The sequence below is a fragment of the Rhinolophus hipposideros genome (genome assembly GCF_964194185.1).
Source record: "Rhinolophus hipposideros genome assembly, chromosome: 5".
Classification (NCBI taxonomy): Eukaryota; Metazoa; Chordata; class Mammalia; order Chiroptera; family Rhinolophidae; genus Rhinolophus; species Rhinolophus hipposideros.
In genome coordinates, this window is record NC_138051.1 from 31,537,055 (window position 1) to 31,562,612 (window position 25,558).

The following is a 25,558-nucleotide window of genomic DNA, read 5'->3' on the forward strand; positions in this document are numbered from 1 at the left end:
AAATAGGGACTACGCTAGTGCTACCACATAGGGCTGCTATGAAGTTTAACTGAAGTGTGCTATACGGGAAGGACTTAGAATGGCATTTGGTACATAGTACGTGCTCTGTGTTACTGTGTTTGTTTCCAGTTTATAATGCTTTTTCAGTGGTTCCCTCTGCCTGGAAAATTCTCCCACTACTCACCTATCATCCAGGCAAACTGGCTCAGTCATCAAGCCTTGGCTCGAGTTTATTTCTCATGAAGTCTTGGGCAATGACTATTTAGGCATAGTTTCATTTCTCTTCCTCCTCACCCCTCTCCCTGGCCTTCATCTTGAACCTCTCACTGCACTCAGCACACTATGACAATCATCTGTTTACAGATTATGGAGTGAGCTATTTGAAAGCAGGGACAATAGTGTTTTTAAAAAAATCTTCAGGACATACCTAGCACTGTGCCTGACACATACCGTGTTTCCCTGAAAATAAGACCAGGTCTTATATTAAGTTGTGCTCCTAAAGATGCATTAGGGCTTATGTTCAGGGGATGTCATCCTGAAAAATCATGCTAGGGCTTATTTTCTGGTTATATCTTATTTTGGGGGAAACAGGGTAGTAGACAACTGAAGCAATGAATAGTGTTAACTACGTATGGGTATAAGAAAGGACCAGGAAAGACTGGGAAAAAAGAAAACACTTGTTTTGCTATGCTGACATTTTAGCCCTTGTTTTTATTATTTTCATGTGGTTTTTATAATACAAAGTTAAACATGGCTCCCACGTATTGCCCTTCTTCCCCATTGGTTAAAAATGTAGACTGGATCCATAAAATGGACTACTGCTTAGTAATGAAAAAGAAATATTAAATCATAAAACATGGATGAGCCTCAAAGACTTTCTATTAGTAAGTGAGACACACTCCGATGTTCATTGCAGCATTATTTAGTGGCCAAGATATGGAAACAACCAAAGTGTCCTTCGATAGATGATTGGATAGAGATGTGGTATGTATACACAGTGGAATACTACTCTGCCATAAAAGATGAAATACTGCCATTTGCGACAGCTTGGATGGATCTTGAGATTATTATGCTAAGTGAAATAAGTCAGACAGAAAAAGTCGAGAGCCATATGATTTCACTCATGTGGGATATAAAACCATAGGCAACGAAGGAACAAGACAAGCAAATAAACAAAAGCTCATAGACATAGACTAGTTTAGTGGTTACCAGAGGGTGAGGGGGGAGAAGGGGATGGTAGAAGAGGGGGTCAAATATATGGTGATGGAAGAACTGACTTTGGGTGGTGAACACATAATAAAATATAGAGATGATGTATTATAGAATTGTATACTTGAAACCCATGTAGTTTTGTTGACCACTGTCGCCCCAGTAAATTTTAATTAAAAAATAAGTGATACACACACACACACACAGACTGCAATGAGACTACCTGAGTTAGAAGGCCAGTTACAGCACTACCCAGCTGTGTTACAACTGCTTAACCGAAGGCTGTTTCCTCATCTGCAAAATAAGGCTAACAGTACTACCTACCTTACACCGCTGTTAACAGAGTTAAATACTCATGTGCTCAGTAAGCGTGAGCTACAGCAGTCATTTCTACAAACATTTCCAAGGACCTCAGAACCCATTCTGTCCAGCTAATAGTTTTGCACTGTTCTCTCTACCAGTTGCTCGCTGCAGTCCACACCCGTCACCCGAGACCCACCCTCCTTTCCTCCTTGAACCCCAGTGCAGTATAATGTAAAAAATTATATTCCATCTTGAAAATCAGATTAAACAGAAAAATTAACTCGTTGGAAATCTCACCAGTTAACCACTGCTAGCATTCAAGCACACACCTTTTTAGACTTTTTCTTATGCAAATACGCCATTTTTTAAAAAAAACGAGTTTATATTATACAAACTGTTCATACTTGATAACCTGTCCTTTAACTTACCCCGGTCCCTCCCCAGACCCACCCCGTCCCCCCCGGGTCAGCCTCTATCTGAACCCCACGCCGCCCCTGGGCCGGTTCCCGCCCCACCTGCCAGGACCGGGCCGCCCCGCCCCCGCCGCGGGCGCCTTCATTCCTCGGCCCCGCAGCCCGCGCTCGCTGTCACCGGGGCCCGTCGCGCGCGGATCCTCCGTGAGGCCCGTTTCCGGTGGGGCAAGGGCGTCTCCAAGGCGGCCCGGCGCCTGCTCGCTCAGCACCGCCGGCCGCGGCCCGATGCAGGCGCAGCGAGGAGCTCGGGGAGGCCACGGACACCGGCCCGGCCGCGACCGGCCCGGCGGGGATCGCGACCGCGAGCGGACGGGAGCCACCGTGGCGGTGGCGAGAGGCGGCGGCGGGGACGAAGGCAGCCGCCGGGGCCGCGGTCGGGGTTTCCGCGGCGGCCGCGGAGGCCGAGGAGGACGCGCCCCACGAGGGGGCCGCCGGGAAACGGGAGGCCCGGGCGCCGAGGCCAGAGCGCCGGTAAGCGGCGACGGTCGGGGCCATGGCCCCGCGGAAGCGGGCTGGTGGGGTCCCAGCCGCGAGTCAGGAGCCGCCAGCGGCGCGCGGGGCGGGGGCGGGGCGGGGGCGGGGGCGGCGCCTGCGCGGGACGCGCGGAGGGCGGCGAGGGCGCGCGGGGCCGTGCACGTGGCGCGTCCGGGTGAGCGCCGCTGGTGTCCTCCCCGCCCGGCTGGCGCGGAGCTGTCGGGGCCGAGGGCTTCCCGGCCCTCGGACCTCGGCGCCAGGGGTCCTGGGCCCGTGAGGGTTAAGAACCCAGGGATCGAGGCTGTGTGTCAAGGCAGCAAGCCGAGGGGCCGCGTTGGGTCCGCCTGGGGTGTCAGTGGGATTGACCCTCGTGGGGTGGGGGTGCGGCCAGGGCTTGGTCACGGGCAGCCGTACAATACCGGGAGACAGTCCTGTGATTAGGAGAGGAGGGAGTGTGTGTGTGTGTGTGTGTGTCTGTTGTGTTCACTGCCGGTGCAATGCCTGACACACACTGGGCGCATAGTAAATGTTTGTTGAATGAAAGAACGTCCCGGTCGGACTGGACTCTAGTATTTGGGGGCGGGATCAGATACATAGTTCTCTCACTTAAAAATAAAGGAGTGTAGTAGTTCTCTTTTGTTATATGTCTGTGTAGAAATCAGGGGTCACTGGCCATCATCTTTCTGAATTTTCAATCTGTAAATGTTTCAGCAGTCAGGTTTTAATTTTAATAGGAATAAGATTGCGCCGTCTTCCTCCCACATTCGTAAGGAAATTTAGAGATGGGAACAGGGAATGATACGGGCAAACTGACTCCACTGATGTCTCCGCTAAAGGAGTTAGGTTACTGCCTTTTTAGGAGCTGTTCTGCTGTTACTTTAACATTTGTAGTACAGAACTGTCTTTGTGTTTTCAATTCTCATGTGCATAGATTAAACAATTTTTTTTTGATTGAGGCAAAATTTCCTATTACTGAAATATTTACAATACCTTCAGGGCACAGTAGGTAAGACATCCCTAAAGATAATAGCTGTATACTGAAATACAGAGTTGCAAAAAAATCATAAACTTGAAGATTTTAAGTGTAACATATTTAACCTTGTTAGGATTAAGGTAGGTAATAAGTAAAATTTGAGTGAGATATGAAGTTCGCATTATGGTCCGCTTATCAGGAAATGAGATGCAGATCAATCTAGTGTATGTTATATATCACATTTTGTCGTGGTAACATTTTTATATTCTGGGGGTGCCAAAAAAATGTATACACATTTTAAGAAAGGAAAAAACTATTAAAATTGTAATACTGAATATATACTGATAACAAAAGATGAATACAAGTCATGTGTATACATTTTTTTGGCACCTCATTTTTTTTGGTATTGTTATAATTTTAATACAATTTTTTCCTTTCTTAAAGTGTATACCTTTTTTCAGCACCCTCTGTATATATAACTTTATATATAACTTTATTACAGCCTTATTTAAAGCAAGTTAAAGTTGTTTAAACAACTTAATAACTATATATTATTTGATATGTATATATATATATATATATATATATATATATATATATATATATAACATCTTCATTTTTACAGTTTAACTGACTTGCCTTTAGCTATCAGCTAGTGGCAGAGCTGGGATTTACACCAAGCTGTCCTTGAATCCACTATGTTTTATCTATTACACTTTTGTGAAGCAATCACTGCTTTGTTGAGAACAAAGTAGACACACCTGGGCTGCAGTCATCATGTTTTAATAGTAATGGTAACTTTGGTAGTAATGGTAGTAATAGTAGTAATGGTAGTAATGGTAGTAATGGTGACTTTGGCACTTACTAAAGTGTCTGGCACACAGGTCTTTAATAACAAGTGTCTTTAACTTGAAGTGAGTGAATGAAGGTTCTTTTCTGTCTTACTCATTGCTGTTGAACTATTATAAATTGAGTAACATCATGGTCTATCATTTAGAGAATGAATAACATTTTTTTGATTTATGCTAATATTGTAACCCATTCTATTAAAATGTTAGGATTTTATTCTGTTTTTGGAATGGTCTTAATAATTCCATCTTATATTTTCTTTTAGGATTTTCTCACTTCACAGTTTGATTCAGTATGTCAGTGCAGGTGAATGTGTGGCACAGTGCCTGGGACATAAATAATGGCTGCAGCCACCACCACTTCTACCACTGTTACCACCACCATTGTATTTTTAGGCAAAGCTGGATGAAGAGATGTTGGAAAGATTATTCATTCATTTTGGTTTGAGATGGTGACCTCTAGGTCCCCTTTCACTTTTCAGATTCAGAAGTACTGTTCGTATTTAGGCTTGCTAAGAATAACATTATTTAAAGAGTAAATGGGTCAAGACTGATTGAATACCTTTCTAAGTATATGCCATACCTTTCTAAAGGTGTATGAATACCTTTCTAAGTATATGCCAAAATAATTATAAAAAAAATTTAATGATCTGTCAGCTGACAACTGGATTAGGCCCTCCATCATTTTTTTGGAAGCAAGGAATTGGAAATTACCTGATTTGCGAAAGGACTTTTTACTTGGTCCTTAGAGTTGTACTTCCTCAACATCTGTAACTATATTTAAAATTACCATTTTGCTTGGGGGCTCAGGGAATGCACCACAGAGTGAAAATGGCTGAGAAGGAGTTGCCCTGTCCTTAAGTGCTGTCTAAGATACACTGCTTTTAGGAAAGAATATGGACACTGATTATCTGAAACTTGATTTCCTTAAAAGCATCCTTGCTCATATAGGTCTTGGAAAATCTTCACGAGCCCCCGGTTGTATGGGTACTCCATTCTGAAGACTGTTGACTAAGATCACATTACATATTACTTACTTTTTTTTTTTTAAAGTAAGATTGTTTATTGCATGTATTCATTCACCCAGAGGGTTTGTTTTTGTTTTTTTGTGGGAAATTAAAAAATATGTAGGAGATTGATAAAATGAATTCCCTGTAGTACACTTAGTCCTACCTTTGTGTCCTTTTGCTATTAAGGACTGATACAAATTCATCAGATCCCTGTTTCTTTAGTACCAAGTCAAACTTATTTTAAGGGATAATAAACACATTTTAATATTAATTAACCTAAGCAAAGTATAATTGGAATGACAGGACTATTACCAAAAATTCATATACAGAGGGTGCCAAAAAAATGTATACACATTTTAAGAAAGGAAAACTGTATTAAAATTGTAATACTCAATATATATCAATAACAAAAGATGAATACAAGTCATGTTTGACTTCTGCAATTACAAGAGGTGCTCAGAGAGGTTACCATAGCGTCCAGACACTTCTGATTATGGTGAACTACTGCTTGAGCAACGTTGACCAAAGTGTCCACTTATATATTTTTTTGGCACCCTTAGTATATTCTTGGATTATCGGTGTCGTGATTCTCCCCATTTCTTTATTTAGCTGAGATTTTGTTAATGGATGTGTATTCTGTGAAATAATTAGTTACCATATTTAGATTTCTATAATCTCTGGTATAAAAGGATCATTAGCTGCATTTTGGGAAAATTTACATTATTTAGTTAGTATTCATTCTCAAAGTACATTCTCAAAATACTGCAGTGTGCATTTCATTTGAATAGTGGGTTTGGAATCCTTCATTCTATTGTGAATCTCAAGTTCACATCCCAGGGGTTGGATTCATGATATTGAGGATAGGATATTTCACCCTCATGTTTTCCTTTTACTATAAGGCTGATAATAAAATAAAATATCTTCATTTAATAGTTGGGCTTATTAAAGCCTAGTCTTATATTACTGAAAAAGGCTTAATCCCTGTTACAGATGCACAAACTTCAGGTCCTTCCAAAGAAGTTATGAGCTTTCTGGAAGCAAAGCTTGATGAAAAATGAGTATATTTCTAAAGACAACGCTTGCTTTTCAATTTCCCTTACTGTTCTTCACCTCACTGCCAGATTGTGTTTTGGGTTGCTGCTTCTTTTCTTTTTTTTTTTTTTAATTAAATTTATTGGGGTGACAATTGTTAGTAAATTTACATAGAATTCAGGTGTACAATTATGTATTACATCGTCTATAAATCCCATTGTGTGTTTACCACCCAGAGTCAGTTCTCCTTCCATCACCATATATTTGGCTGCTTCTTTTTTTGTCAGTATGATTTTGTAGTACAATTCCTGTTAAATTTTAAAAAGTATTTTTTTCTTCTTAACAGCCACGAGAATCATGGTATTAAGAGGTGACCAGAAAATGTTATTTGAAGAGCGCATACTTTACATACACTGGAAGGAGAAATTAAGCAGACAGTTGATTTGTTTTTCATTTTTACAGTATGGAAGTGGACTGAAACTAGTTGGTTTTTGGACAAAATTGTCAGGGAGGAGGGCTCAGGTTTGCACCTTATCTAAGTTTTCCACTTGGGTTCCTGGTGGGCAGGGGAAGGGAAAAGTGCTGCTGAAGTGTGAGGATGAGTGTCCCCTCTGGTGGGTGGCATCTTTAAAAGCCTGAGTTGAAAAATTATGGACAAATCGTAATTATTATTTCAAGGTAGTAGGTAATATAAGTTTGCAGACAAATTAGTAACTAGCGTATAACTTCTTAAAACCTACTAAGTAGTGTGCTTTTTGCCTGTCTCTCTTCATTTTTTCTCTCATTTTTTCCCCCCAACCTCTGTTTTTTAAATCTTTTTTTTAGGGGGATACCACATGGTGAACAATAATGTGTGTTTTGGAGTCTAACAGACCGGTTAGAAGCTTGTCTGCAAACCCCAGATGATCATGTTAGTTTGGACAGTCTAGGCACCTGTCCTTTCTTCTGTTTCTCTCTCACATATACACATTCTTTTTTAAATAAAGAAATAAAGATTAGAAAAATCTTTACGAGGAAATGATAGACATGATGTCCTGTTATCCCTAAACACTTCAGTATGCGTTTCCTAAAAGTAAGGAAATCTCTTACATAACCATAGCACAATATCAAAATCAGAAAATTAGCGATACTATTATCTAACCTTATCGAGATTTTGCCCATCAACCCAGGGACATCATTTATTAGGCTTTGAATCTTGAGACAGTGACAAATAGATGTAGGAGAATTAGAGGTTCACTATGGCAGTTACGATGGCATCCTAACTAGTCTACTTCTGTTATACTGTGGTTCAGTTCTCAGATGCCTGTTTCCTGCTTGTTTTTTCCTCCTCACCTGGGGAAAAAAGACTTCTCATCAGTTTTATGAGCTACCTGAAATTCTTTTAGTAAATTCCTTTTCTGCCCAAGTTAGCCAGAATTCTATAGTTTGCAACCCACACTCTACTGTTACAGTTTTTACACTTTCCATTTTTCAAAATCTTATTCATCTTCGCACGCTGAGTTCACATGCCACCTTTCTGAGTGAAGCTTCTGGTTTTCCTCACTTAGCGATGTTGTACTCTATAAATACAGCACTTATTTTCATTCCTCATTTTATTATAGTTATTTACTTCTTGGATATCTCCTTCATTAATTTTAAGCAACTTGAAGGCCTGTATATGGTACAGCACTGTAGTTTTTGAAGCAAGTTCAGTAAATGTTTGTTGAATGAGTTATAGCATGTAGAAGGTATTTAGAAGGTCAATGGAGCAAGCCAGAGAGAGTGTGTTTTTAGGCAGTGTCATGTTGGGAGTTCATGTCAGGAGGACCACTTCTGCTTCATTTGCCTTTGTTATACTAGTTTGAGTACCCTTCTGTTGGTGGTTGAAAGCTCAGTAATTAAGAAGTTACTGCTCCCCCAAAGGCCAGACTGATACAAGAGCTTTAATCACACTGGGTTTTATATTCTCCTAGTTCTAAGTCTATTAAACTTTCCAATTTAATGCAAACAAGAGATTTTTTAAACTGTGAGACTGAAACACGAATTATACTATCCTGAGGTCTAGTATCTATAGTAAACGCCTTTTCACTATTTTGTTCATTTTTTATCTGTTTTTAACTTATTTGTTTTATATATTATTCAAGCTTGATTCTTATTATGTCTATACTTTGGATCTCTTGCCACTTTTCACCTTTGCCATTCTTTGGGTCAATTATTAAATAGAAAGCTTTTTTTTTTTTTTGAGCTGATTGTATACTTCTGTGTTTTGTATTATGATAAATGAAATGTTAGATTCCTTAATTTTAGTGTTTATTTTTGTTTTTCTTAACTATTTCTTAAACTATTAGAGATGAATTGGCAGAGTAGATTTTTTAAAAATTTAAATAAGAATTTATTTAAAAATTGTGCTGTGTTTATTCTAGATTAGAATAATGGGATTGGAGAATATTTTTTCTAATGTAGCAGGGAAAAATTAAAGTATACCAGCATTTTAGTAGTCCTCCTTTATGCTGTAAAATTAGGTCGGGACCAACTCAGTAACAGCATTTCTTGTGCCTCATTTTTTTTTCCTCATGCATAATTTTTTGTTACACATCATTCTAGGAAAAAGATATTAGCATCATAGGAACACCTTTAAAACATGGGGAACATAGACAAGTATCTAGTAATTAGAGACGTTGACATTTTTAGCACAATGGTAAAATTCTAGGGTAATAACGGTAATCAAGGGTAAAAGCCCTTGATGATGGCAGACCTTATTCAGGTTGTGGCAGCCGGTAGTGTCTTTTCTGTAATATCTTGTGCCTTTATTTAAAAATTATTTATTAATTTTGTTTCTTTTGATAAATGGAAATTGTAGGTTCTTTATCTACTTCAAAGAAATGGTGGAAATATAAACTAGGTTGCTTACAAATATTTAAAAATCTATGTTAATTTCCTTGGCAATAAATTTCCTGCTGAAACTACTGTGTTTTCCCCAAAATAAGACCTAGCCGGGCAATCAGCTCTAATGTGTCTTTTGGAGCAAAAATTAATATAAGACCTGATCTTATTTTATTATAAGACTGGATATAATATAATATAATATAATATAATATAATATAATGTAATATAATATAAAATACTGGGTCTTACATAAGACTGGGTCTTATATTAACTTTTGCTCCAAAAGATGCATTAGAGCTGATTGTCCGGCTAGGTCTTATTTTCGGGGAAACATGGTATACAGAAAGAGCCTTTAAAGTGATGTTTTTAAAGAAGTGTTGATTATCTTCAGTATTGGCTGTACTTAGATACTCTTCTCTTGGTGGGAGTTGATACAACCCATAAATGAGGCAATTTGACATCAAAATTTAGCCGGTGGCCCAGCAAATATGTACTTAGCAATTTATTTTATAGATAATGTATGAACAAGTCAGCAAATATAAGTAGACAATTGTTCATTGCAGTGTTGTTTAAAAATAGCAAAATCTGGAAACATCTTCCTAAAATCTCTGTTGAGAAGGACTGGTTAAATAAATAATGGTGTGTCTGTGCAGAGGGATACCATGCAGTTGTTAAACAATGGGGGGAGATAGGAAAATGTCCAATACTGAGGGAAACAGTTACTTCAGAAAAGTTGGTACAGTATCATTCCACTTGTGTGAGAAGAAGATATTCATCTGTATGCAGGGAATACTTCTGGAAGGCTATGGGGAACATACGGTTACCTTTGGGGAGTAAGACTAGGAGACAAGGAGGATGAGAGAACTTTTCCTTCTTTTTTTATGTTTTTCTGTGCTATTAGAATTGTTACTTTATTACCATGAGACATTGCTATGACTAAGGAAATAATAAAAGTTAAATGAACTCAAACTGTTTCTTTAGAGTAAGCCCTAAAAGAAATCCTCACTTTAAAGAGATTATTAGAAGCTCCCTGTGAAAGAGGCAGGCAGCAAAAATAGCAATTGGGTGGAGCGAGGCCTTTTTAAGGATACAGCTAAGCAGTTGCAGGTGGGATTGATTCCTGAACTTGAGGTTTGTGACTTCTAGGATGAGATTATATTTTTTGTTTATGAATGATCAAAACAACTAATTTTGAATAGTTTTTCCCCCTCCTAGAACAGTTATGTATTTTTTGTGCTTTCCTATCAAGCATATGTATCTTTCTAGTATAGCAAATGGTTAGACTACGCTGAGTTATCGTTCATCCTTTAGATCCGTTGACTTCAGCTTTTCTAGTTTATTTAATACGTATCTCATTACTCTTTGAGATGGCAGCAGGTGGAGTAATAAACATGGAGATGGGGATTTAAGGTTTCTACTGAATGACTTAGGAACTGAACCTCCTGCCCAGTGTCCTAAAGGGTGTGTGGCGTCACCATACTGTACTCCCCAGGCGGTAAAAGCCTTACTCCCATTTCCCAAATCCTCGTTCCTTAAACTTAAGGAGTTCTAAGTGGGCCACTGTGATATGTGACATTAAAAAGACTGGAAATATATGCTTCCCATTTGCCTTCGCTTCTCAGTTGCTTTCTAAATTTGGGACATTTATAACAAGCAAGTATTAATTCATCCTCATTCTCTCTACCACTTATAAAACATTTAAATGTGAAAAGGCTTTAAGAGACTACTCAGTTTTAGAATGCTACCATTATAATTTATAATCAATTAAATCATCCTAATAGGTTAAAAAAAATTAAGTGTTGGATTCAGATGTGCTCTGTAAGGATGCATTTTGGAAGTGCCGGTTGCTGAAACATGACTGAAGTGGTGATGCTTCATTTCCCTCTACAAAAGTTCTGCTTAAAAGATTTTATTTTAAAAACAAGAAGTGAGTAGCAGAATTAACATCAGATGTGTAAATGCTTTTTGGCCTAATCAAATAAAGAGCAATCGAGTCATCCATCAAATGAAAGTTGAACTAGGCCCTTGTCCATGTCCAAAACAACAATACAAGGCAATTTCAGGCCACTCCCAGCCTTCATCTGTTGCACAGAATGTGTGTCTATCTCCTCACAGCTGAAATGAAACCAGCCACCAACGCACAATTTTAGCAGTGAACAGCAGATGGAGTAAGCAGTCCAATGTTTTTCCAAATGGGAGTAACGTTCATTTTGTACTAGTCATCCAGTGAAGTACCATGACGCAAAGCGGAGTATGTTCAAACCTTAGCTGACTAGGTTAAAACAACAAGAGCAGCAACAAAATCTTGATAGTGATTATAATTCTTTACTTCTCAATTTTGACTGCTTCCTAGATTGTTGATATTTCAAACTAGACTGGAAAATCTGAGAAACGATGTACACTCATCATTTTCTTTTGTGTTTCTCCTCCCCTTCTTTTGTTAGAGTAGTCCAGTCTTAACCATAGAGGAAAAAGAAGAGTAAGAAGCGGAGAAATAAGTTACAGTAGAAAATTATCTTTTATAAATGCGGTTTCTTTTCTTTTGGATGTGTGGGCATGATCTCTGACTGATATCAGTGTGTATGTCATGGCCAAGGGTAATTCAGGCAAGGATAATTAGCGAATGTGTGAGTTTCATATGCCGTCTAACATTTTATCCTTAACATAGGTATTTCTAGGTGAAAACGTTGACTCAGAGCACATCTCAATCTAACACTTAATTTTTAAATCTATGAGGATGATTTAATTGATTATAAACTAATGATGGCATTCTAAAACTGAGTAGTCTTTTAAAGGCCTTTCACATTTAAATGTTGTACAAGAGAGAAAGAATAAGAATCAATTAATACTTGTCTGCTATAGATGTCCTCAGTTTAGAAACTGATGTGTATTTTAAATTCCACATCTTGTATGTATTATCATATCTGTGAAATTTCAATAGTTTCATTTGTTACTGAGCATTAATGGCTTAGAGTCAAGGTAGAATTTACATCCACAGAATAAATTTCGTGGAATCAATTACAAACTTTGGGAGTTGTACTTGTCTTTTGTGTTATTAGCCTCCTCTGATATATTGACTTTCATTTCCACTACCTTCTTAATTTTCTGAACTGTAGACACTGAGTTTACAGTTGCAGTTTACATATATATATATATATATATATATATATATATATATATATATATATAGAGAGAGAGAGAGAGAGAGAGAGAGAGAGAGAGAGAGAGAGAGAGAGACTTTTTGGTGCTGTAGCCATCATTACCTCCCCACTTCCAAAGCTTGTATATCTTTAAATACATTTATTTTAAAAGAACAAATTAAAGAGGCACCTTTCTTTTTTAGTGCAGGAACTGACTATACATTGTATAAACACATACAATTGGCCCATTTTTTTCTGTATAACTCCACATATATTAATATATTAGTGAATATATAAGTTGAATATTAATATGATATTTGGAAGCTTTTTATAGTCCCAGTTTCCTTTTTGTTTATGGTAATTTATATGACTTGATAGTTTTCCTTAATCATATTCTCTGGCAAAATAGCTTCCCTTTTTTTGTTTTCTGACCTAAATCATGATTACTGATGGTGTTATGTACTGAATGTTTGTGTCCCCCCCAAATTCATATGTTGAAGCCCCAACACCCAGGTGACTGCATTTGACGATAGGGCCATAAAGACATGATTAAGGTTAAATGAGATCATGGGGGTGGGGCCAAATCTGATGCAACTGGTGCTTTTATAAGACGAGGAAGAGAGACCAGAGCACTCTCTCCTTGACACCTGAGGGCAGAGCGAGAAGGCAGCTGGCTACAAGCCAGGAAGTGGGCCTCCCCAGATACTGAATCTGTTGGTACCTTGATCTTGGACTTGCCAGCCTCCAAAATTGTGAGAAATAAGTTTATGTTGTTTAAGCCACTCACTCAGTCTGTGGTTTTTGTTACGGTAGTTCAAGGTGACTAGTACAGATGGCTAACTTACCACAAATTATCTATCTATCTATCTATCTATATATTTTTCAGTCGTGTAATGTGAAGACTTCAGATGAAGTAGAATAAGAAACTGAAAGGAATTTTAATGCTAAGGCCACCTGACTGTTGAAATGAATACTCCATCCTGCTTTTTGCTGTAGCTTACATATATCAGTTCTTTTAGTTCCTGATCTTTTAATTCTCTTTTTATTTGTGATTGTTTACTTCACACAAAGGAATAACATTTTTTTGTTTTTTTTTATTAGCATGTGGTAAAAATGCCACCGGATACTGGGTTAAAAGGAAGCAGGAGAGCGCTCTCAGGAAGCAGGAGAAGCTTTCTGTAGGCAGTGTATTCGTGTTTTATTGTTGCTTTATTGTCATGTTAACAAATTGCCACAAACTTACTGGCTTAAAACAGTACAAATTTATATTTTATAGTTCTGGAGTTTCAAGGTGGGTCTCACTGGGCTACAATCAAGTTGTTGGCAGGGTTTGACTCCAGGAAGTCTCCAGGTAGAATGTGTTTCCTTGCATTTCCAGCTCCTGGAGGCTGCCCTCTTTCCCTGGCTCTTGGCTCCTTCCTCTGTCTTCAAAGCTAGCAACATAGCATCTCTCTGACTTTCCTTCTGTGGTAATATCTCGTTCCCTTTTTCTCTTTTTTGCCTTTTTTCCACTTGTAAGGATTCTTGTAATTACATTGGGCCCATCTGGATAATCCAGGGTAATCTCCACACTTCAAGGTCAGTTTATTAGCAACCTTAATTCCCCTTTGCTGTGTAACCTAACATATACCCAGGTTCAGGGGATTAGGACACAGACATTTTGGGGGGGCTATCATTTTGCCTAGCACAGGCAGAAAGTGATATATTTAATAAGGTATAAGAAAACTTTGTGTTGACAAGTACTGGAGTCCTTATCTTTCAGCCTATCTTTTCTGATGGAATCATGCTTTGTGAGTGTTTCTCAACCGTGTAAATCCATGTCCTCTTGTGAAAAACAAAAATGTTATGTAGTCTATGGTCAATAGTAAACATTTTTTTCCTCTAAAATAGTCACCAACCCCCTGACAAATGTCTTAAGTTAAATACAGTTTGTCACACCTATATTTCGCCTGCGTCTGGGCCATTGTTTCAGACTTCTGGATTATTTTAGGCTCTGGGATATAGCATTCATACTTTTGTTCAGTTCAGACTTAAAAATATGTGTGGTGTTTGCTTTATTCTTATCACCAGCTCCATTCCCCCCATAATAGTGATTATTTGATGTTGCTGTTGTGAACTTATTTAGAGGTAAATATGCCTAACAAATATTTCATAAACTTGTCCATGTACTTAAGATGTAGGTAGGGTGTGGGTAGTGCTTGTTTAGAAAAAATCAAAGACTTACAGTCTCCACTGCTTAGTTGCTTTAGAAGCTAATTTTCAGTCTCGTTGGATCAATCTGAAACAACTGATAGCAATAGGTAAGGTGATTGCATTTGTTGGCAGGTGATCTCGACTCATGTGTTCTGCATATATAGTTGTAAAAATAGATTTTACAGATTAGAAGTTTTAGATTTACAGAGAAATTGAGAGAATAGTATAGCGTTCCCTCTGTTATTAACATCTCAGGTTAGTATGGTACATGTGTTACAATGAATGAACCAATGTTGGTACATTCTTACTATCCCTCCGTTTCAATATTATGTTTATCCGATGTTTCTTTCATGATTAGACTGAGGTTATGGGCTTTGGGAGGTAAAATACCATTATTGTTGCATCATATCAAGAGTACATACTATCAACATACTATCATACTACATACTATCATACTACATCATATCAAGAGTACATACTATCAACATACTATCAACGATTTGTTACTGTTTGGTGCTGACCTTGATCACCTGGCCAAGGTGGTGTTTGTCAGGTTTCTTCACTGAAGAAGAAGTTACTCCCATCTCCCTTCCATACTGTACTTAGCACTGCCCTCTTGTTGAGGATGGAGTATCTATAAAATATTTGGAATGCTTCTGCATGGGAGATTTGTCTACCCCATTTATTTACTTAGTCATTTAGTTATACTCGTATGGACTCAGGGATAATAATTTTGTACTGTGGGCTATAATCCAATACTACTTTATTAATTTTGTTGCTCAAATTGTTCCAGTTTTGGCCTTTGTGAGCTCTTTCAGTTAGCTCCTGTGCTCCTTTTACACACCCGTGAGTGTGTGTGTGTGAGAGAGAGTGAGAGTGAGAGGTATTCACGCTTATCTTGTATATTTCCTGCCCCAGTCCTAGAATCAGCCATTTTTCGAAGGATACGAGACAATCTATACTGCAGTGGGTTCTGTGTCTTGATGATCAGCACGGTAGAAACCATTTGACAGGTTCATTCTGTCTGCCATTGCAAACACTGAGAATATTGACCTGTGGCTTATATGTAGGAACATGTAGGGAAAGAGAGAGAGTGATCAAATCCTCATTTTAAAGCTGAATGATAAAAATTGAAAACAAAACGAAATAACAGAAAACCCCCGAGTGAATCTATCAAGTGTGGTTTAGTCGGAGATGAATTTTTTCAAGTAACTTTAAAATGATATTTGACTGTGTATCCCTCATGGGATAAATCCTAAGGATGTAATACCTAAGAGAAATTTTAAGCTGCATTTAGTATTATTGTTAATGATATTGGGGTCATTATGTTGACACTATTAAATATATATTGTAGGGTGAAAGGAAATTATATTAATGTTAGTAACTAAGATTTTTCTGAGCAAGACAAAAGAGATACTAATATAAAATTGAAACAACTAGGTAGAAACTCTGTAATGTTAAATTTAAATGGAAATATTTGTAAGAGATTAGATTTAGTTTTATCTTTTTAAGTATATAATTTCTTTTTTAAGTGTGTATTTTCCACTAAAAACACATAGCAACAAAGACAACTCAGTCACAATGCACACTCTTAGCACTCAGATTAGTTTCTAAATACCATTTCCCACTTAAAGGAGCCAGGCATATCGGAGAAAAGGCTGAGTCCAGGCGTGGGGCAGAAAGCAAGAACACTATTAAAGGTTACTGGAGCTTCCACTAGGTGGGACTGTTTGAGCATCAATAAAAATAATAAATGCGATGGATTGAAATACATCAAATATGAGTTTTTAATAATATTACCCTTACATTGATTATCTTTGGAGGCTGCTTAGGTAACAGTGCACAATTCTGAACCTTGGTAAATTAAAGGAATTGATTTAGCAATAATCCTTTCCTGAATGAAGTGTACTTCAGGATAATCAAATAATTGCTGATGAAAGTTCTAAAAACAAAAAATAGACAAATTGCACCTAGTAAATGCAGAAAAAATAATAGAATTAGAAAACTGCCACTTTCAGTTCCTAATGAACGAATAGATCTAAACAATAATCACTAATGGATGCTAAATGGACTGTAATCGAGCCACTAGGATCCAATTACTAGTTTGTGGAAATAGGGGGATAGAAGAACAAGTTAAAGGACACTACAAAGAAGCAATTAGTCCAATCCAGAATATGGGAAATTTATAGGACAAATACAGATAACAGGAATCTTTAGAGACATACAACCACGTGTAATACATTGGCCTTGTTCATCCTGGTTCTTACAAACCAGAAATAGAGACATTTGAGGGAAATTTGAACATGGACTACCGTGTTTCCCCGAAAATAAGACCTAGCCAGACAATCAGCTCTAATGCGTCTTTTGGAGCAAAAATTAATGTAAGATCTGGTTTTATATTTGTTATATTATGTTATATTTTATTTTATTACCCAGTATTATACCCGATATTATATTATGTTACATTATATTATATATATTATATTATATTATGTAAGACCTGGTCTTATAGTAAAACAAGACTGGGTCTTACGTTAATTTTTGCTCCAAAAGACACATTAGGGCTGATTGTCTGGCTAGGTCTTATTTTCGGGGAAACAGTAGGTAGATAATATTAAGGGATTCTTTTGTGAGATATGATAAAGTGTTGTGTTTATTTATTTTAAACAAATTAAAAAAAATATTTTTAAAATTTTTACTTATTTATTTGTGTTTTTCCAGGACCCATCAGCTCCAAGTCAAGTAGTTGTTTTAATATAGTTGTGGAGGGCGGAGCTCACACTGGCCCATGTGGGGATCGAACCAGCAATCTTGTTGTTAAGAGCAATGTGCTCTAACCAACTGAGCTAACCAACTGCCATTGTGTTTATATTTAAAGAAATTTTTAACCTAAGAGCTACGTAATGAAATATCATGAATGAAATGATAGATGTTTGAGATTAAGACAAAATTCCAGAAAAAATACATTTAAAAGTGTGTGTGTGTATTTGAGGAAATCAGGAGTGATAGATAAAAATAATATTGAAGTTGGGCTATGGGTACCTGGGGATTTAGTGTACTATGTTTGAAGATGTTTATAATAAAAATATAAGTTAAAAAGCTAAGTATGGTCTTTCAGTTTTCTCTTTTCTCTAGTGGAAAAGGAATAACTTTGGCATTTGAGAGTATTATTTATGGACTATAAATAATGTTATTTTTGAGATGGATTAATTATTTTCATTCATCTTTAAATTTGTGATTTGACTTTGTTTTGACTTCTTGGTCCCTTAATACTGAGTTTTAAGTGGGTTTGAACATTAATTAGGTTTAGCTCTGAGTTTGAAAGTAATTTTTTTGGTTGGGATTGAGAATGAGAAAGATTGTTAGATTAAACCTTGTGCTTTCATGTCTCCATAGGACTGCCTTCCCATCATTTAGGATAAAAATCCAAATTTCTCACCTTGCCCTATAAGGCCCTTCATGATCTGATGGTTGCTCACCTGTTAGACCTCATTACTTTGCTCTTTCCTCCAAGTTCAATCCAGTGTAGCCATAATACTTGCTTTCTTCCTGACGCCTGAATGTGACAGGGTTGTTCTCTCTTGAGGGCCTGTGCATGTGCTGCCTGGAACATTCTGCTTTCTACCCCCAGATCCTTGCATGGCTTGCTCCCGTATCCTTTCTGGTGAAGTGTTATCTCTGAAGAGGTTTCCCTGACTATTCTATATAAAATAGTGCCCTCATCATTCTCTAAACCCTTACCCACAGTGTTTGTCACTACCCAAAATCACTGTGTTATGTATTTATGCAAACATTATATGTTTATTTATTCATTTGTTTGTTGTTGGACTCCTCTAGTGGAACGTCAGCTCCACTAAGGAAGGGAGTTTGTCTTGTTCACTGCTGTGTTCCACATACATTACACAGTGCCTGGTGTAGCATCAGCACTCAGTAGCTATTTGTTATGTCACTGAATAATGGACTCTATTTCAGACTGGTGTTACATCCAGGATTCTGGAAACATTCATGTTCATTTTCTGTTAGCAGGTTTATGCTTTTCCTATTACCACTAGAAGCAGTAATAAGGGAAGTAAGCAGTAAAAGGGAAGGTAGGTTTAGCTGTACCTCTGAAACCAAACCCACTCTCGGGGCTCCTCCCTGGATATAGTCCTTGTGGGGACAGAGCCAGGAGTGCAGTTTCCGGGCTCTCGGCCTCACATGGAAAGGTGCTGGCTCAGGTAGTAAATGGCCATCAACTGTGATTGGATGGCCATCAGCTGTGGCTAGTTGGCCGTCAGCTGTAACCCGTAAGCCACTGGCCACTAATATAACTGCTGTGGCTACGCTAGCCGCAAATGGGGGCTAGCAAGAAGATGGTGGCTGGCAAGCGCAGATTGCAGTTAGGACAGTGTTGCGGACAGTGTGGCTCCTGCTTCCTGTGTCTCCAACCCAGCTGCCAGCAAGACTATAATGGTATGACTCCCTTACCTATGGCTCCGTGGGTGTTCCTTTTTGGACTCACCATATCCTGCGTTCTTATGTGGGGAGTGGGACCAGAGATTCCACCTGACACCCCAGAAGAGACCCCGCAGGCCGCCCTGCACGACAAATGGTGCAGTGAGCAGGGTCCCCCGCATGACAGTCCTCTATTTTGCCAACAATGGAAATAGCCAGAATGAGTTTCAATGTCTTTGCTAAGAAAAGAAGCATCTGTCAGAATTTCTAACACAGCTTTTTTTCCTTTGATGTCTTCAGCAGCCTGAACATGTGTAGATTAGTTTTCTTAGCCTCTGTCAACAAACTTGATGAGCAGCTGTTTACAATGAATAGTGAACCACCTGGCTGGCATCTTTAGCGTGGTGTGATTGGGAGGGAAGGCAAGAGACGGAGGCTCACAGAGTGGGGTCTAGAATAGGACAGTCTTCCTGAAGTCAGGAAGTTTGTTTTTTCTTTCCTGTCGCATTTTTTAAGGGTTTGAAATAAATAGTGACACCTAAGAGGAGGACAAAAATGTGCGCTGGCTGTCATGGTTCCATAAGAATTAGTGATGGGGTTTTCTCTGGCCCTGGCACTACCAGCAAGTGGAAGTGGAAATGGGCTGGCGCCTTGGCTCAGGTGTGCAGTCATAATGTGAAGTGGTCAAGAGAGACGCTGCTTCAGCAAGTTACGGTGAAATTACTGGGCAGACAGGACCAACATGAAGGGAGCCCACTACAACCTAACTCTCCTGCTGATTGCAACTGAAAACTGTGGACAGATTGATTACTTGGGGACTCAGAAAAGCAAAGAAAAGCTGGCAAATTGAGAAGGGAGTGAAAACCCAAAGAAGCAATCTGTATGGGTGGGGGCAGTGGGGTGAATTTCTCATTGTTTTTCTTTTCTCCCTGGCCTGGAGGTAGGCTCGCCACAGAACTGCAGTGGTGGTACAGAAGTAGCTAAAATCCTAGAAAAATTCTATCTTTCTGGCCAGAAAACCAGGAAAATGCAAGTTGGAGAGTGTAGGGTTGTCCCTCCCTTTTTGGAATCATGGGGTTGGGACAGGGCAGACCCCTTAGAGAGCCTGGGCAGGTGGTAGTGGCAGCAGCTAGAATATCTGTAGAAATCCTGTCATTCTGGCCAGCAGAACTGGGAACGGGCCCCTGCCATCCGAAGAGAGTGCTTCTTTTTATTTCTTTTTCTCTCTCTCCGCCTTTTCTTTCGAGGGGCAATGTGGGCAGCTGGAACTCCAAGAGAAACCCCATCTTTGGGTCAGGTGATTGGGAGAGTCCTGGAGAGGAGAGAGCTTAAGGGGATCTTCTCATTTTATGAACTGGCCTGAGCCCCGGGCTCGGTCTGAGCTGTGAGCAGGGGGTACAGAGCTGAAGCAGCAACTGAGGTGATACTGGAACCGTGGGCCACAGAAGATGAAACAAACTTGCCGTCGGAACCCAACCAGTTAAACAGAGTTTACCTAGGAAGATATATTGATGGCAAATAGTACAAGATGTTGAACATCATTTGTTATTAGGGAAATCCAAATTAAAATCACACTGAGAAACCACTGTACGTATATTAGAATGGCTAACCCCCCCCCCCAAAAAAAAAAAAAACCCTGACAATACCAAATCTTGGCAGTTTCTTATCAAGTTAAACATACACGTATCACATGTCTCAGGAGTCCCACTCTTAGGTTAATGTATTTACCCAAAAGAAATAGAAACTTATGTGTGTGAATGCTTATAATGGCTTTTTTTCATAATTGCTAAAAGCCAGGAACAACCCAAAGATTCTTTGGTGAATGGATGTACAAACTCAGGTCCATCTATACCATGAACTACAACTTAGCAATAAGAAGGGATGGACTACAGTTACCGCGACGTGGACAGGTCTACTATGAATGTACAATGTGAAGTGAGAGAAGTCTGGAGGGGTGGACAGTTTTCAGGTGTTGGAAGTATCCAGGTGATGGGACTGTTCTGTTTCTTGACTGTGATGGTGCGTGTTTCCTCGAAAATAAGACCTAGTCGGACAATCAGCTCTAATGTGTCTTTTGGAGTAAAAATTAATATAAGACCCGGTATTATTTTACTATAATATAAGACTGGGTCATATAATAATATAATATAATATATAATATAATATAATATAATATAATTAATATAATATAATATTAATTTTTGCTCCAAAAGACGCATTAGAGATGATTGTTCTGCTAGGTCTTATTTTCAGGGAAACACACTGGTTACATGACTCCATTTGTCTAAACTCTTAGAACTTTGTATTTTGCAATGTATATTACATGTTATGATTTTTATCAGATTTTACAAAGTATTCCAGACTGAGAGGACTATTGCTTTTCACTTGAAATACTTGGGTATTTAGTGGTTCATCACTCCTCTTCAGAGGTGAAAGAGAAAAAGAGCTTTTCCATTCGGCAGACTTGTAAATCTGTGATTTCTTTTTAAAAGCGAATTGTGTACTTCAGCCAAGGACATCCCTGCTCTGGATCAGCACTCTGTTCTTGTAGAATCTCACTCTTATGTTGTTTGTGTGGCTCCATTAGACCATTGGATATAAGGACCATTAGATATAAGACAAAGAGGAGTTTCCCTTTTTCACCTTGAATGCACCAAATTGCCATGGCTAAAGCCTGAAGACTGGTCTTGGGGATTGTGTAGGAGGAAGCAAGGTTTATCTTGCTGGTGATTGTGACATTTTCTTTGGGATAGCCCCTCTCTGTTTCCCAGGGTCCTCTTCCTGTCCCGTTTATTTTCTAGGTCTGTCTGAGACACCCCATCCAGAATTACCTTAATGATGTATTGCACTCCAGACCTTCTCTTGTCAAAATTCTGATGACAGTGTGTTTCTCTCAGGCAAGGGCTTTACATTTCAAGTTACTTCTATTTAGTCAGTGTTGCCTCCCTTGAAATCCCTGGGGGCGGGGGCACTGTTTCGGGGCAGATGAACCTTTCTGTGCTAAGCACGTTACAGGAAGATGCAGCATTTCCCTTCTGCCAAAGCTAGAGTTCATGTCCTAACAGGTTTTAGTTTTTTCAAGTTTAATCCTCGATTACAATTTTAAATTCACAGGCCTCCTGTTGGAGGGAAGCAATACTAGGGTTTAATATGTGCTTCTTCCACAAAAGACTATTTGGACACTGTTGGTGGGGATCTAGAGAAGGTGGAATTAAGTGTTGCTTTAAATTTCTATGAAGCACGCAGAGCCTCGCACTTGTAGAAAAGACAAGGTGCACATAATGTTAGTATTGCCAGCTTCAAGGGAATTTTACTAACATACAGTCAGTCATTCAGGCTCCCTGGCCGGGCCCCAGCCTCTGGGCCCTCAGCTTGTGTGCTCTGTCTGATCCTCATCCTGGGATTTACATTTTGTCCTTGTGGGTTGGGAGCTTTGAGAAAATCCACCTTTCCCTAATGCAAGGTAAAAAGCTTTCTTTCTTCCTCAGGCGTCTTTGCTGCCCTTTCTTTTAATTAAAGATTTTCCTCCCCAGTGTTGGAAGAGCTTCCTAAAGGTCACACTTGAAAAGGGCTGCAGAAGGGAAATGCAGAGTATAGTATTCCGTCATTTCACAGGAGGGGGTGGGGGAGGGGGATATGTCACTCGAATCTCTCTGCCTCTGAAAAATACATTTTCTTTTTCTTCTCAATTTTGGTTAAAGTAGTATGGCTTGGAAGGAAGACTTTTTTTGCTAATGTGTAGCCATGATGTCAGCTGCTGGCTGAGGAATGAGAGAATGCAGTTCAGCCAGAAAAGAAGAGCTTGCCGGCTGAGCACCTTTCAAATGTGTTGTGTGGCAAAAGTAGATTTCAGGTTTAATGCATGCACTTGTCTTCATTGCACACAATGCTGTCTTATTCCGTCTACAAAATATTTGCACTCGAAATCCCTAAATGTGGTTTTCGCAGTTGTTGTCATTTGATTTCTATGGACTTGCAGGGAGCTCGCTGACAAGCATGCTGTGAGCGTCCCGTCCTCTTCTCTTCATGTCGATGTTCTCATGTGTGAGTGCTCTTGAAGAGAAAAGATTTTGATGTACAAAAAATCCAGCCAGCCCACAGAAGAAATGTTATGCATTTTCTACAATTGTATTCATCAGGGAAGAACTGAAGAGCAGGATAAATTCAAAAGAGGAGCTTTAAGTGGTAGAAAGCAAGAGAAGGTGGAAGCATACATCAAATTATTTCCTAATTGTCAGATAAAATAATGTGTACAAAGACAGACTTTTCACATGATTGGTCTAGTGATTCCCTCTTCATCATTTGGTCAGCGTGTGTTTATGGGGGCTGTCCCACATGAAATGAGTGCTTAAAAGGAACAGAATTGTGGCCCATTTGTTCTTTTCAAACAGCTTTTAAATTAAACAGCTTTAACTGGCTAGGGCTGGAATATGGCTCTTGTCTAAAGACAGAACAACTGAAAAAGTTTTTGTGGAAGTATTATCTTGTATCTTCTGAAATTTGACCTTGTTAAACTTAAAGCTTTTTGCGTCAAGGAGAGTAAGAGTGTAATGTAGTCAAGGGACCCGAATGAGGTAATGTGTGGAGCTTTTTGAAGGCACACGGATTTCTAGCGGCACAGCTGTAGTTTACACCAGTCGCCAACGGAAGCACAGTGAGAAACGCAGTCTGTTTGACTGACTTGTGAGGTGGTACGAGAAGTGTGTTCTACCAGATGGTGGCATTAATCCTTTAATTAACAAGACTAGGTTAAGATTTAGTTTACACCTGTTTGGTAGAGTTTCCTTTTTTCACACTTTACCAGTTTGCCACCAGTTGACATCATCTTCTGTTTTAGTTTGCTCTGAGGTACTTCTGACAATTTTTGCAAATGCTCACTAACTCCCTTGTTGAATTGTGTATTTTTCTTTATTGTCGTTGATTTTGTTTGTTCCTCTTCCCCCAGTCGCTGGTCATATTTATTCTAACTGTAAGTGACTTCTTCCTATTGAGCTGTTCCCCAAAAGTGAACCTGGCCGTTTTCAATGATTGTAATGAATGGTTGCAGGGAATACGTTTTGGTCAGGGATTTGTTCTCTTGTGTGGTTGGTAAGTTCTTGGAGTGGGTACATGACCTACTGCAATTGTATTTCATCTGTGTCTGTATAATTGATTATGTGTAAGGAAGATATGCCTATCTTCCAGGGCTCCTTGAAATTAAATAAGAGAATTGAATGAGAATGAGTTTTGAAAGATGCAAGACAGTGTCATTGATTTAGGGAAGGTGGTTTCACATATTAGAAGATGATGCTTGAGTCATTAGGCTCTGGCTTGCTACATTTCATCTGCAGTTTAGACAGTCTCATTATTTTTCTCTACTGTTAGTCAGAAGTTTTGGGTAGAACTTTCACAAAGGCTTTAGAAACCAAGAGGCTAAAAACATTGGAGACAATGCTGTATTTTACTGAGATTTTGCTCAGTAAAGAGATTTATTTGCAAAAGCCCTGGATTGCATTCTTCCTCTGCTAAGACCTTGGTCAAGTCCTTTTCTGAAGCTGATTTCATCCCTGGGGCTTAAACCAGATGGTCTACAAGGATGCTTTAAGAAAGGGAGAGGGTTTTGTTTCAAGCAGATTTCTAATTTGCCTCCTTGGAGTAATATTGTGGACCAAATTTGTAAAGGTATTGGTAAGAAGGTCCATTCTAAAGGTAGAAAAGGACATTGTCTTGCAGTAAAACCTTTGTTTTGAGGCATGGAAAAGAGTAGAGGACTTAATAAAAAAATCTAGAACTTATTGAACCTGCTGTTTGCATTGGATAAAGTACAACAGCCTACATAAGAACTGTATATGACATTACAATTCTTCCAAGTGTTGTTAGAATAAATAGTGGGCAGGTAACAAAGTTTTCAATCCTTTGGAAGCTTTGAATAAGGCTTACTGAAATCATTGCTTGGTCATGGCATCTTATTAGAATTGATGGCTACATGGTAACAGGGACATTGTTTGAAAAATCTGAAGTGATAGTTGATGAGAAGGAACTGATCAATCTGATAGTTGATGAGAAGGAACTTTTTTGAGGAAACTGCTGAACTGTATTGGAACGAGGATGAGGTCTCCAAGCTGTTTGAAGTGGCACATAGTGGTGGCTACTTGGCTGTCTCATTTTGTAGGGAGAGTTGAGCACTCTGTTCTAGGCTTTCTGATGAATTGTTAACAAGTGGACTAAGGGGTGAATCCAGGATGGGTGCTTGCGTTCATGGCAGGTGAAAAGACACGTGGCAAATCATATTATTTTGGTAAGCCCAAGAGATGATTTAGAAGGCAGTGGTTTAGAACTTGGAATGTAAAGAAGAAACAAATCTTTTGTCTTTGTCAGTATATCTACCATGTTTCCCTGAAAATAAGACCTCGCCGGACAATCAGCTGTAATGCGTCTTTTGGAGCAAAAATTAATATAAGATCCGGTATTATATTATATCCGGTATTATATTATATTTTGTTATACCTGGTCTTATTTTACTATAAGAATCCTTGAACATGTTTTACTATAAGACTGGATCTTATGTTAATTTTTGCTCCAAAAGACACATTAGAGCTGATTGTCTGGCTAGGTCTTATTTTTG

At 38.8% G+C, this 25,558-nt stretch overlaps 2 protein-coding genes across 2 annotated transcripts in view; one reads left to right on the forward strand and one right to left on the reverse strand.

Annotated features, from left to right (window-relative positions):
* The window catches only part of CHRM5 (cholinergic receptor muscarinic 5), a 75,236-nt gene that overhangs the window by 15,533 nt on the left and 34,145 nt on the right, over nt 1–25,558 (reverse strand). The window lies entirely within an intron of this gene.
* The window catches only part of AVEN (apoptosis and caspase activation inhibitor), a 154,440-nt gene continuing 130,953 nt past the window's right edge, over nt 2,072–25,558 (forward strand). The window contains exon 1 of the mRNA XM_081050400.1: nt 2,072–2,456. Within this exon, the coding sequence (XP_080906526.1) occupies nt 2,211–2,456 (246 nt within the window). The 5' untranslated portion in view covers nt 2,072–2,210. The remainder of the gene's footprint in view (nt 2,457–25,558) is intronic.